Source organism: Camelus bactrianus, chromosome 4 (assembly GCF_048773025.1).
Source record: "Camelus bactrianus isolate YW-2024 breed Bactrian camel chromosome 4, ASM4877302v1, whole genome shotgun sequence".
NCBI lineage: Eukaryota > Metazoa > Chordata > Mammalia > Artiodactyla > Camelidae > Camelus > Camelus bactrianus.
The window spans coordinates 71,015,351-71,028,539 of NC_133542.1; the positions used below are offsets into that span (position 1 = coordinate 71,015,351).

Below are 13,189 nucleotides of genomic sequence, written 5' to 3' on the forward strand. Positions count from 1 at the left end.
TGGAAAAGGCTCTGCTGAACTGAGTTGCTACATTTAGGAAATAAACGTTCAGTTTTCCTTTGCTAAGGGGGACTTTTGATGCAGCAACTTCTGCAGTGGTTTCGGGTTAAGCATTGAGGAGAATCCTTGGTCCATGATGGGCTGGTCTGGGACGCAGGGAGTCTGTACTGTGCCTGAGATGTGCTTCAACAGGTGTCGCTTTCTACCTTTCGATCATTTTAGAGGAGGTCGGAAATGGTGGTGGCACTGTGTTTTGTGAGGATCTTTTATCTACAGACCTGCTGGCCTTATGACCAAGGGTTTAGGCATTGGCTAGCTCCCTTTTAAGTTCACCTACTTTTGACTTTAATAATTAACTGCTCCATTTCCCAGAGTCACACCGACTGGCACCTCTTGCCAGCCCTCCACCTCCCCGACTCCACTCCTCTGGGCTGGCCTGGCACCAGGACTTTCTGTTCTGAACAGTCCTGGCCTGCAGAATCGGGAGCAATGCAGGCTGAACCGGAGACCCTGGCACTTTTCCCCAAGAGAGAGACGGATCAGTTGGCTAGGGGTTGGGGAGCCCCAAGAGGGAGATGGGTCAGCCGGTTTGGTTTGAAGTAAGCAAGAAAGTACATCTGGGCGGTGTGGGCGCTTTCAAAGCTGATAAACTAAGAATTGGACTAGAGTGTTTCAGCAGCATGTGTGCTTCTCCAGTGCAGCTGCTCTTGAAGGTGGGGGTTGAGGCTTGTGATCGCTGGCCGCGGGGCCTGGCCTCGCCGTTTCTCTCAGGAAGGGGCTTCCACTGCATTCTGGAAACCTCATAGAGACGTTCACGTTGGTTCTCAGGCCTTTCAGTTTCCCAGCCGCACTACTTTGTTTTACTCTCACTTCCGTCTTTTAAATATGTCTGCTAGTGAGTCAGGTTCCTGCAAGTTTTCATTCTAGGAACTGTTCCAGTATTTCCCTTTATCTTTGTCTTACAGTTGATCTGCAGTTGGAGAAGAAAGCCATTAGTCTGGAATGGGAGGTGCCCTCAGCGGCATTCAAGCTTTCAAATCCCGAGGGGCCGTCTTCTCAGAAGCTCAGAGAATTTTGCTCATTGTGTGTCTAATTGCCAAGTGTAGGCAGGTTTCATTAGAAACCAGCTACACTGGGCTGTCATGGCAACCTGATCATCAAATGACACTGCGGCCACAGCAGCAAATGAGGTTCGAGCGCCTTATGGGTGGGCGGGGCCGGAACAGCCGGATGCTGGCAGGGCTCCTTCACATATTAATATTTTGGGCTTGGTCTGAGTCATTGTAGAGGAGGGGGGGAAATACTTTCTGAGCTAATGCTTCGCTCCCAAAGGTGCTCTACCTGCCCTGTCCTTACGGCATTCCAGCACTTACAGGAAGTACCTGTTTCTTTGGCGTGAAACAGAGTGGTAGAACGAGGAAAGCTTGTGGGGTGGGGCACTGGCAAATCTGAGGGGGAGAAGATGCTCGTGGGAGGAGCTGCTTTACAGATGAAGCGAAACCTAACTCCATTCAATTCTAAGGGACCCTGGAGTAGCTGTCATTGTTTCTGAGTACTAGCTGCTGTAGGAATGGGCGTCGAAAGAAAGGAAACAAAAGTAGATCTGGGTCACAAAATTAGAACAGGTAAAGAGAGCAGAGAAGAAGCTTACACGGCAGGAGCAGGAGAGGGAGCACGTTTTATAGGGGTCTTGAAGCACCAGGAGCTGATGTGAAACATCAGGGGTGGAACACGAGCCTGGCTTTAGTCTTCTTCCTTATTTGTATTTCTCACGTATGTGTTCAGAGCTGTAACAGATACAGTTTTTTGTGGGTGTTTTTGTTTTTGTTTTTCTTGTTAAGGCTAGCTGAACTTTCTCCACCACACCTGCCGCCTTCCAGTCTGAGGTAGCACTCACTGTAATTCTCAGGGCCAGGCTGGCAAGTGTTCTTAGAAACTGCTTTCTAAAATCTTTTTGGTAGTGTCAGGTTTGGTGTTTTAAGTGGTTGTTGTAACAAGAGCCAGGCCCTGCGTGAGCCTCACCTCTGCTGCCAACTGGCTCTGGGGTCTGGGCAAACCAGGTAGCCTCCTCTGGTCTGTTTGCTCATCTCAGAGATTGAGAGATGACCCCCGGGCCCCTCTGGGGCCCAGTGTCTGTAATTCCAGGGATGGAGCATTTGGTGGGACACCAGGTGCCCCGGGATTGGCTCTCCTGAGAAGTGCCAGTTTCTGTGTGAGAACAGAGTTCTGCATGACCTTTGAAACTCAGGAGGACTGGTGGTTTAAATAAATAAGCAAATGCCAGTTTACGTTTGTTCAATGAAGACATTCCATTAGACTCAGTCACAGTTGCAAAATAGAAATACGTTGGGGCCCTTTTCCAAAATTAACGTTGGAATAGAATTTACGTTAGCGTTGTAAAATAACATCTTGACAGGCACGTGCAGAACTTTTCAGAGAACGTTTCCTGACCTTGTGATACCACTGGTCTGTAATGAGCTTTGTTATAAATAAGGAGATTCCATTCTTTTTTTTTTCCCTCTAGAAGATAGCTGCCCTTATTTGATAATACTTAAATCATTTTTCTTTATAAATTGAATATTGATTTCACTTCCATTTGGTATTTTCAGATCTCTTCTCAGATGTCTTGTAATACAGCATAAAACTCAGTGGTACAAAAATAACCTCAATGGTACAGTTATGTTTACCAAAATTATTTGAAAAATATAGTTTATTAGGAAATGAACATCTGCAGTTGAACAACTTACTTATTCAGTCAAAATATTTGCCATTTTGTAGGCAAATATGGAAAGATCGTAGTCATCGTTGAAATGCCTTCAGGCACTTCAACAGATCTGTGTGATTTATTTCTGTTTCAGAAGCAAACATGAATAATTTAACAAAGGAAGCTCAGCATTTTATTTTATTTATTTATTTAAATGGGGATTGAACCCAGGACCTTGTGCATGCTAAGCATGTGCTCTACCACTGCGCTATTCCCACCACCCCACCTCCTGCCATCGGAAGATGAGCACTTTAAAATTCAGCTCTTTTATTTATAAGTGTGAACTTTCTTTGAAATAAGAATAACAGTACAGTATCTTGTTGAGGTGGACAGAATACCCTGAAGATTCTGTTTGTAGACACTTGGAAAAACAAACCTAATGTCTTCATCAAAAGTGATCATGTTTGTTTCTCGGGGTCTTAGAGCCCTGCCAAGCATGTTCATTCATTCAGAAACTGCTTTTATCCAGCACCTTCCATGATCAAAGCAAAAGCTCATTCCAGGCAAGGAGGTACAAAGGTCCTGCCTTCAAAGACCCCAACAGTAGAGGTAAGATGTATGTAAAAATAGCCCCAAAGCAGAACGTTCTGGATTGAGTGGCTTAAGAGACAACTGAGTGTCATGGATTTAGGTGGAGGCTGAGCAGGAATCTGCCTGGATAATCCTGCGTTGCCTCTGGGTACCTCATCGGATCCACCCTAGGGGATGGAGGAAACAGCCCAAGACCTGTTTTCACAGAGTCATCTTCAGATCTCATTTAGAAGGGCGGAAATGTCATATAAGTTATTAAAATCTGTTTCATGATGTTGTACATAAGCATCAGCATCTTATTTTTGGAACTTTTTCCAAGTTCTTAACAAAAAGCTCTTTAGTGAATTAAGAAATTCCTTTTAAAACTTTTGTAGATCCCCAAATGATAACGATCCGTTTTTAATCCATCCCAATGGTGAGGTTTTGTCTATATTAGGAAGTGGTACACTATAGCAGGAACAAGGCCAGACGGATGCCTTTTTCATCTCTGTGACGTGGTCTCTTCCTCTGCAGCACGAATCTGACACTTTCTGTGGGAAGGAATGAGGTGGAGACAGCAGGCTGGCCCTTAAATAGAGCTCAGGTCTTGAATTCCTGGGACCCATGTGGCCATGAGACTGAGGAAATGAATTTTTAGTTTCATTTAATTTTAATTAATTTAAAATGGAAAAACTTCTGTATCAAGCAGCAGAGTCCTAGGCCAGGAAGCTACGGTTCCACTGAACTTTGAAGTGGTCTGAGTGAATGTGGGCTCTGAAGACTATGCCTGGGGGTCTTAGGTGAGGTTGGGCTTGAGATTGGTGCTCCTGAGGCGTCGGTCCCCCAGCACAATTACCTTTAGCCCAGAGTGTCCTCTTCCTGCCCCCACCCTGCCACCTCAGTGCCTGTGGGGTCCCCAGGTGAAGCCTTCAGGGGACGGGGTGCTCACATGCAGAGTGGCCTGGGGAAGGTCACTGGAGCCGGCTGGAACTGTGCCCAGAAGGCTGTGCGGCCAAGGCAGCCAAGTCCAAGGCTCACCGGCTCAGGGGCAGCTCCCCTGGGGATGAATGAGCCCCACTGCGGGTCTGCTTCTAAGATGCCCCCCACCTCACCACCCCCACAGACTTCTACCCTCACAGCTAAACTGGGCCCAGTTCAGCAAGCTGTGATTCAATCTCTCATTCAATCTCTCTTACTTTTCTGTTGGGAATGATTTACTAAGGGGAGAAACCATTGTACTGTGTGATGCGTTTGGGGACCTTGTGGAAAAACAGGCCAGAGGCTGTTTGTTTGGAGGGCTTGGCTGGCAGCCAGCGGGTGAAGGTTTTGGGGCCGGATCCCAGGGCAGGGCAGAAATCTCTGCCTGTCTCCAAAGAGTTAACAGGAGCAGGTGACGTCAGTCCTGATCTTTATCCCGCTGAACTGGAACAACCCCACGCCTCCTCCTCCTCCTCCTCCTCCTTGCAGGGGTCTGTGCTCATTGGCTGTTGGAGGGACTTACAGTGAGCAGACTTTTTTCAATTAAGTAAAAGGGCAGGGCTGAGGCAGCCAATGACAGCTGCGCCCCAGGATATCTTGTGCCTGTGTGCCGGGCCAGGCAGCATTCCCCGGTCTCCACGCCGCCTGAACCTGCTCCAGTGGTGGCCTCGCACCGGCTCCTGTCAGCATGCTTTGCCTGTGCCTGTATATGCCAGTCCTCGGGGAGGCTCAGACCGAGTTCCAGTACTTCGAATCCAAGGGACTTCCCGCCGAGCTGAAGTCCATCTTCAAACTCAGTGTCTTTATCCCCTCCCAGGAGGTCTCCACCTACCGCCAGTGGAAGCAGGTCTGTGCAGGGCGCGAGAGGCAGTGAGCATTTCATCAGTGTCGGAGTGAACGGATGAGTGGTGGTAGCGGGTACGCATGCCTCAGTGTGCCCACCATTCCAGGGGAGAGAATATCCCAAGTGTGCCGGTTTTTTCCCCAGCTGTCATGTGGCTGTAGCCGGCTAAAGCTGCATCACTGGAATGACGGGCTCTCATGTGACTCCCAAGGAGGCCTGGAATTACAGGGGAGGCACTTGTGGGAGGTGGAAAGGAATTCTCTTGCAGAGGGCGGGGTTCTAAGCAGTACAGGGCCAGGAAGTCGGGGCACAGTCTGGCTGCTGCAGGGCTCTTTCTCTGAGCCTGAGGGGCAGAGGGAGGGGAAGACCCCTCACTGGAGGCCCAGGGCTTGGTGGCTATGGCGGCTGGAGCTGGCAGGGCTGTGCTTTGGGTGAAACAAAGCAACAGGCAGCAGTGGGTGGTGAAGGGAGGTGTCTCTGGAGCAGGAGGTGGCAGAAATCATTACCATTTTTAAATATGGGGAAACAGTTACAGGGTCTCTGGGGGTCACCTGCCTTGTAAAGGGGCACCCTGACTTCTCCTTTTATCAGATCCCACGCTGTCCCCCAGTGCTCATGATGGCAGTGCAGGTCAGAGGTCATGCAGGGGGTGATGATTTGCATATCCTAGGAGGGAGACAGGGCTGAGGTGGAGGCGAGGACTTAGAATATCTTGAAATCAGCTGTCTGAGCACATCCTTGGGTTGTCTGTATCACGGGGCACCCACACAACGAGGATCATGGATCGCGTTGGAGGCAGAGCCGCCCAGATCCAATGAGCTTCATGCCTACTGCTCCCTCCTCCCTAAGTGACATGGAGATTCTATTTCCGCTCCTGCCATAAATCTAGGATGATAACCTATATGTAATCTGTATCATTCTTGGCAGAGAGCACAAATGTCTGCAGGAAGTTAACGTAACTCCAGAGAGCTGACAGAACTTGCACCAGCATCTGTCTCACATTCCAGCCACACCCCCGAGTTGTTCTTTGGATCATGTTAGGTGACATGGTATCTGTCCAGACCTCCTCCTAGCACCCTTAGTGACTGAGCAGTCACAGCCATCAGGCGATTCAGAGCAGGACCGTGATTGGAATCTTTTGAGAGGGCCACCTAGCCTGGTGGTCCATCAATTTCCAAACCCAGTGGCTCAGAAGACATTGCTTTGTGGATAATGAGTGTATTTCTCGCTGAGAGAATTGGGCAACACTGAGAGACTATAACCATCTTACCTAGGAGACTCTTGGTCCTAGTTTTATGGGGTTGCTGGGTTGGAGTGACTCGTGTGTCCGCCACCTTTCTTGAGATCAACCTTTAGAATGGCAGCCGGATCACTAGGGAGGTGGCTCTGGAGTCCAACAGGCCTGGCTTGAATCCCGCCTACCACTTTCTAGATGTGTGACCTTGGATAAATTACTTAACCTCTCTGAGCTTCTGTTGCCTTCTCTATAAAGGGGGGGAAATGATAGTACTACCTCCTAGAGCTGTTTGCAAGGATTCAGTGGGTTACTGGAGGTAAAGCATTTCGTAGACCCAAGTGCTTGTGCTTTTGTGGCAAACTTCCAGTTGCTGAGCATCTAAAACGGACTGCAGCTGCTGAACAAAGCACAGATTTTTTTGAAACCTCACTTCCCAGAAACCGTGTCTCTTAAAGCCTCCTTGGGTCACTGAACTACTCCTGAGTAGAGCTGCCCTGCTTTTTAGTGCTGGTTAAGGGAGCTGAGGTTGGTTATAACATCAGGCTCCCCTGAGATCCGAGACAGCCACCAAGCACATGCGCAAGAGTAGTTCCTGTGGCTCTTACCGCTCCTCCATCGTCCAGGAGTTCTCTCTGGCAGGGTTTCCACCAAGCAGGCATTGGCAGGGGGCAGCTCTGCCCTGTCCCTTCTTCACCCTGGTCACCCAGTTGTTCTTGGGCCAGTGCCACTTTTAGGGATAAAAAGAGCAAGCTGCAGAGTTTCTGATGGAATCTGGAGCCCCAAGGCCACCCCACGTTTGGGCAGAGAGCACGTGGGGCAGAGGCCTGGCTCCAGGGACAGAGCTGCAGGGGAGCCAGGCAGCTGACCTGGTGGGACAAGTTGGTCTTCAGAACACATGGGACGAGAAAGCCTCTGTCTAAAGGGTTCCTCCTGGGGGCTCCTTTTCCCTCTTTGCTTGTGAGGGAAGCAAGGTGGACTCCTGGCTGGGTTCTGGCTGGCCCTTGGGGATCCAGGTGGTGGCCCTGGGAGTGGAGGAGGGGAAGCATCTCAGGTCACTAGGGCCACCTCTGTTCACGGACAAGCAGTTGTCTCCTTGGGTCAGGGCACCACAAGGGACCGGAAAAACTGGGGTGTGAGCTCAAGGACGAAACCTTACTTTTATTTTCTAGAAAATTGTACAGGCTGGTGACAAAGACCTCGATGGACAGCTAGACTTTGAAGAATTTGTCCATTATCTCCAAGATCACGAGAAGAAGCTGAGGCTGGTGTTCAAGAGTTTGGACAAAAAGAATGATGGTGAGCATTGCCTCCGGAGCCGGCGGCCGACCCCCTCATAGGCCTCCCCGCCAGCCTGGCTCCGGGCTCACAGCCTCTGTTGTTCCAGGGCGGATCGACGCGCAGGAGATCATGCAGTCCCTGCGGGACCTGGGAGTCAAGATATCTGAACAGCAGGCAGAAAAAATTCTCAAGAGGTGAGTGCATGGCCAGCCTCTATTTCATTTAACAAAAGTGTGACGAAAGAAAGGTTCTTGGACTAACTCTGTGTATTGACCTTGTTCTTCGAACTTTGGCTTTTGATGCCTGGAAGGGGTGAATAAGTAACCCCTCCCAGAGACCAGCCGCTCCCTGGGTTCCAGGTCAGCTCTCAGTTGAAGAATTACAGATCACCTGGCAGGGTGCCCAGGCAGCAGTGACCCATAAAGAGAAAGACTAGTGGGGGGATTTTAGTAGATGCAGGGTGAGCCGGGAGCATCCTTCTCTGCCTGGTGGTGAGGGGGCAGGGCTCACGTGGCAGTCCTCCATGCAGAGTAATTTCCTCTTAACAGCAGAATCAGTGTGCTGCCCCTCCGGGAAGCCCATGGGTGAGTGGTGGTCCTAGGGGCCGGCATCCTTGTTGCTGTGCTGGGAAGTCACACAGAGTAGCCCTGGAGCCACTTCCTGTCTTCCGAGCCTCCAGGGATCCCTGGGGCCCAAGGCCGGCTGGGCAGGGACAGCAGCCTCTTGCCCTCGCTTCCCCAGCGCCACGGGTGCGTGTCCTCGTGCTGTGCCGCGCTGTGTGTGCTTGCCTCACTCTGCTCAGAGCACTTATTTGTGTGTTTCTCCTCTCTCCTCTGCATCCTCCTTTGTCTGTCTGTCAGAATACGAACGGGCCACTTCTGGGGCCCTGTCACCTAGTAAGTATCCGTGTCACCCCGGGGACCGCCTCCCTCCTTGACCTCTGTGCCTGACCAGAGCGGGGTTCTTGTGGGCCGTGATACCCATTTTTGTGCGAAGTGGGGCGTGGAGCCACCCTGCCTTTTCTCCTCGGGGGCAGAGACGCCTTCCATGGTTTCCTGGTGGCCACGAGCCTGCCCTTGGCTCCCCTGGAGGTGGGAAGTGTGGCTGACAGGTGAGGCCTGTTGACACGTGGGCGACCGTGCGTTTGTCTTGCAGCATGGACAAGAACGGCACCATGACCATCGACTGGAACGAGTGGAGAGACTACCACCTCCTGCATCCCGTGGAAAACATCCCCGAGATCATCCTGTACTGGAAACATTCCACGGTGAGGCCCGCGCACCCGGGGCCTGAAGGCGGGTTCACAGGGTCCCCTCTGCCCAGCGTCAGACCCCATCCCGGTGGGGGTCCCTCTTCAGCAGCAGGACTGTCCATTCCTCCCCCGGCCCCACGGAGCCTTCCAATTCCTACGTGCCGGCCAACCTGAACGGCTCACCCGTTCCCCAAACACAAGGTTCCCTCTGCCTGACGCCCTCCCGTCTACATGCTGCCTGTTCCTCAAGGTCCACTTAAAGCACCTCCCTGCTCCTGCTCTTCTCCCAGAGCCAGTGTGATTCCTCCCAGGAGGCAGTAGGGGGCTACTCTATAGAGATCAAATAGCGGGGCTCGAAGTTTCTTGGGTCATTTCTGTTGCAAAAGGATCCGTCCCCACAGCCGCACACATGCTGGTCTTTCACGCCCGGTCAGAAATACACAGAGCTCCGCCCCCCGACTGGTAGCGACCACATGACCGCGTCGAACCCCTGCCCGTGAGCACCCCTTTCTGCTGGTCCCTGCTGAGTGCCCCTGACTGCAGCCTTACCCACCTGGACTGTGGGCTCCGGAGGGGAGGCCACCGGCGCTCCTCCTCCCCTGCTCCTGTAGTGCCCTCAGGGGACACCTGGCGTCTTTGTTGGGTGAGACTAAGCCGACGCTCCATGGGGAGGAGGGGGCTGACCCATGGGTCTGGCTGGCAGCCCCAGGGTCAGAGCCGAGCCGGCTCTGCCTGATGCCGCCCAGGAGAGAGAGTGTTACACAGGCATTGCAACCCTCTCATGTTTGCAGAAGCCTTGCATAATGTTCTGCCAGCGTGATCCAGTTACACATCAGGTTTCAGAAGAATTTTTACCCTTGACTTGATCCTTTCAGTACAGCCAGCCTGGTGATGCTCAGCTGAAATGCCTTTGTAAGCTGTTCTTGCCACAGCCCCTGGCAGTGTTGGAAAGGGCTGTCCGCCTGGCTTTGTACCCACTTTCTTACAGCTGTGCTCTAAGATTCTAACCTGGGCCTCTCCGAGGCCACAAAGAGCCCAGAGCTCTGCCACCTTCACACAGAGAAGGGGAAGGGGCCACATCAGTCTCCCACCCAGAGTCCTTGGCATCCTCACCATCTGTGTGGCCCCTTGGGTTGTCATCCATTCTAGACAGTGGGAGGTGGTGGACCTAGCTGTCTGCCAGTAGTTCTGCCTCCATCAGGAGCCTGCTTGATTTATCTTTGTTGGTCTTGCTCACAGATCTTTGATGTAGGTGAGAATCTGACAGTCCCCGATGAGTTCACAATGGAGGAGAGGCAGACAGGGATGTGGTGGAGACACCTGGTGGCCGGCGGTGGGGCGGGGGCCGTATCCAGAACCTGCACGGCCCCCCTGGACAGACTCAAGGTGCTCATGCAGGTACGCAGGAGACTGGCCCCCCAGCCGCCTGGTTCCACCTGGGGGCTCTGGGTGGATTGGTTTCCCTTCCTTGACTGGGACCCTGCTTTGGGCCCATACTTTTTTAACCCAGTAAATTAGATTGGAATTACTGCTCCCACAAGGGTGACATTAGATCCAGGCATAGGTGACCTTTTGCACATAGCTGATCTAATTTTATCTGAGGCCCTTATGCCGGGGTCACATTACAGGACTGCAATGTGGGCAGAAGACCCCAGTGAGAACTGGGGTGTGGCAGGGACCTGATTCCTTAGGTGCATCTTACGTAGGCCAGCACACGGGGGGTGGCGCGAGTGGCTGCTCACCTGACCCAGATGCCATTACCTTGATCGGACACCTGACTCCACGTCCACAGGGCAGAGATTAGCTGGACCCACGTCAGGGGCCAGGTTGTGAAATCGGCCTGCATGAGGACACACCGTTACATTTCATTGTCGTCTAAATGGTGGCCAGTCACCCTCTTGTCTCCTCGCTTGTGTTTTGGCACTTTTTATGCCAGGAGACCTGCTCAGAGGAGGCGATATCCTTTCCTGCTCCCTCCGCCCTCCTGGGTCTGCCTGGGTTTGAGCAAGGACTGTGGACGGAAGAATGAGAGCTCCCCTCTAGTGCTGAAATCAGGGAGGCGGGGTGGTCCAGGGAGAGGCGCTCTGGGCCTAGAACTCTACTAGGGTCTGACTCCCCCAGCTGGGTGACCTTGGGCAAGTCACTTCACCCCCAGGACCCCATGCCTCTGCAAACTGAGGGGCTCAAACAAACTGCCTCATCAGTTTGTTCTTCTTAGCCAAACCCCCAGGAGTGCCCGAGAGATCCGAAGCAGTCCTTGGGTGAAATGACATAAGTAATAAGTAATGGGGGCAGGGACATAGGTTGGCTGTGGTTTGATGGTCGTTGAAGCTCATTATGGGTTCAGGAAGCTCACTATATAATTCTCTATACTTGTGTATGTTTGAAAATTTTCTATAATAAAAAGCTTTTTCTTCTTTTTCTGTAATTTTAAAAACTAGTCCTTGTGGAGGTGTTTAACATGATGTTGGCACCAGCAGGTGCACAGTAAAGTCTAGTTGGACCACGTTTTATTCTCAGGGTGCTGAGTCAGTCTCAGAATACCAAGAGCGACAGGGCCTGCCTGCCAGCCTCCATCTTGACTCTTCTTCCTGTGGCCGCTGAGCTCCTTCTGACCATTTGTCCTTCCCTCCCCAGGTCCATGCCTCCCGCAGCAACAACATGTGCATCGTGGGTGGGTTCACCCAGATGATTCGAGAAGGAGGGGCCAAGTCACTCTGGCGGGGCAACGGCATCAACGTACTCAAAATTGCCCCTGAGTCGGCCATCAAATTCATGGCCTACGAGCAGGTGAAGACCCAGCTCCCCAGGGAGAGTCACCAGTCAGCAGCTGCTTCCTCAGCTTTCCCTGGAGTGAGGTCCCCACCCTGTTGATTCCCCAGAACCTGGAGCCAGTCCTGGTTCCTGAGGGACAGGACAGCAGGGTGAGGTGGGCGGGAAAAGGCCTGGGTCTGACCCCAGCTCTACCATCAGTTCCCCTGCAGGCCTGTCCCTTCCATTTCTGTGCAGCATCAAAAGTGCCAGGGGTACCAGGTCTCAGCTAAACTCGACCGGCTCCTTGAGGGAGGGTGGGGCGGGAGCAGGGCTGCTTGTCTCTGGAGTTCATCAGTTTATTTGCTCCTTGTTCCAGATCAAGCGCCTAGTCGGGAGTGACCAGGAGACGCTGAGGATTCACGAGAGGCTTGTGGCAGGGTCCTTGGCAGGGGCCATCGCCCAGAGCAGCATCTACCCGATGGAGGTGAGGGCCACACTGGTCCTGGGGCGGACAGCATGTGGCGGGGGAGACAAGGATGAGGAGTGGGCTGTGCTCATGCTAACGTCACTCCTGTTGGGCCTGCAGGTCCTGAAGACCCGGATGGCCCTGCGCAAGACAGGCCAGTACTCAGGCATGCTGGACTGCGCCAGAAAGATCCTGGCCAGAGAGGGCATGTCTGCCTTCTACAAGGGCTACGTTCCCAACATGCTGGGGATCATCCCGTATGCGGGAATAGACCTGGCCGTCTACGAGGTGAGGCCCCAGAGTGCTCAGGCCCCTCGAACAGCAGGAGAGATTCAGAAACTCCTTCCTAGCCATGTGTCAGGACCCCGACCCCCACCAGCTCCCTGCAGTTGTCTCCTTCCCTGATAGGCCACTGGGGACAGCTGGGACAAGGAACAGCAGCAGAGGTTCCTCCCAGACCCAGCTGTTTATTGCACAGGTCTTGTCACACTGCCTCCCTCTGGCAGCCCCCAAGTCCTGCAGCCCCAGGGGCTTGGCAGGCAGATCTACAGAACACAATGCCCTGGGAGCTTCCTGGGCCCCCAGAAGACTCCAAAGCACAGGAGTCAGGCTCTCTGGGGAGGGAGGGGGGTGCTGTCCCCACCTCATCCCTGCTCCCTGTCCTATCCAGGAATCCCCAGCGACAGCAGAAACAGAGGGCAAGCAGGCCAGGAGCCCAGCAAGCCCCAGGCTGGCCCAGGCCACGCGAATCAGGTTACAGTGGCCTGGTGGATCCCATGTGACGGGAAATGCCTCCTGTGTGGATCCAGTAACTGTCCCCAGCCCCCCAGTCTAACTGCCTCACAAGCTCTTCCTTCCTGGGGTTTGCAGCACTTTGGCTCATCCCGGCTCCCCTCTCCCTTCCAGACGCTCAAGAATGCCTGGCTGCAGCGCTATGCGGTGAACAGTGCAGACCCCGGCGTTTTTGTGCTCCTGGCCTGTGGCACCATGTCCAGCACTTGCGGCCAGCTGGCCAGCTACCCACTGGCCCTGGTCAGGACACGGATGCAGGCCCAAGGTAAGGCTGGTCCTAGGCCAGTCAGTCCCCAGGGTCCCATCTCCCCAGG

At 53.0% G+C, this 13,189-nt stretch overlaps 1 protein-coding gene across 8 annotated transcripts in view; it reads left to right on the forward strand.

Moving 5' to 3' along the window:
* The window catches only part of SLC25A25 (solute carrier family 25 member 25), a 31,145-nt gene that overhangs the window by 15,841 nt on the left and 2,115 nt on the right, over window positions 1–13,189 (forward strand). For 2 of the 8 annotated variants that reach the window (XM_074362317.1, XM_074362319.1), the window contains 9 exons: window positions 7,503–7,629; window positions 7,718–7,805; window positions 8,472–8,507; window positions 8,767–8,878; window positions 10,103–10,261; window positions 11,501–11,653; window positions 11,994–12,101; window positions 12,204–12,371; window positions 12,990–13,140. In XM_074362317.1, coding sequence (XP_074218418.1) covers window positions 7,503–7,629; window positions 7,718–7,805; window positions 8,472–8,507; window positions 8,767–8,878; window positions 10,103–10,261; window positions 11,501–11,653; window positions 11,994–12,101; window positions 12,204–12,371; window positions 12,990–13,140 — 1,102 coding nt within the window. Of the gene's footprint in view, window positions 1–1,171; window positions 1,191–4,738; window positions 5,100–5,151; window positions 5,171–7,502; window positions 7,630–7,717; window positions 7,806–8,471; window positions 8,508–8,766; window positions 8,879–10,102; window positions 10,262–11,500; window positions 11,654–11,993; window positions 12,102–12,203; window positions 12,372–12,989; window positions 13,141–13,189 lie in introns of those variants that run through there. The other 6 variants (XM_074362318.1, XM_010951174.3, XM_045513852.1 and 3 more) reach the window with 5 other exon arrangements.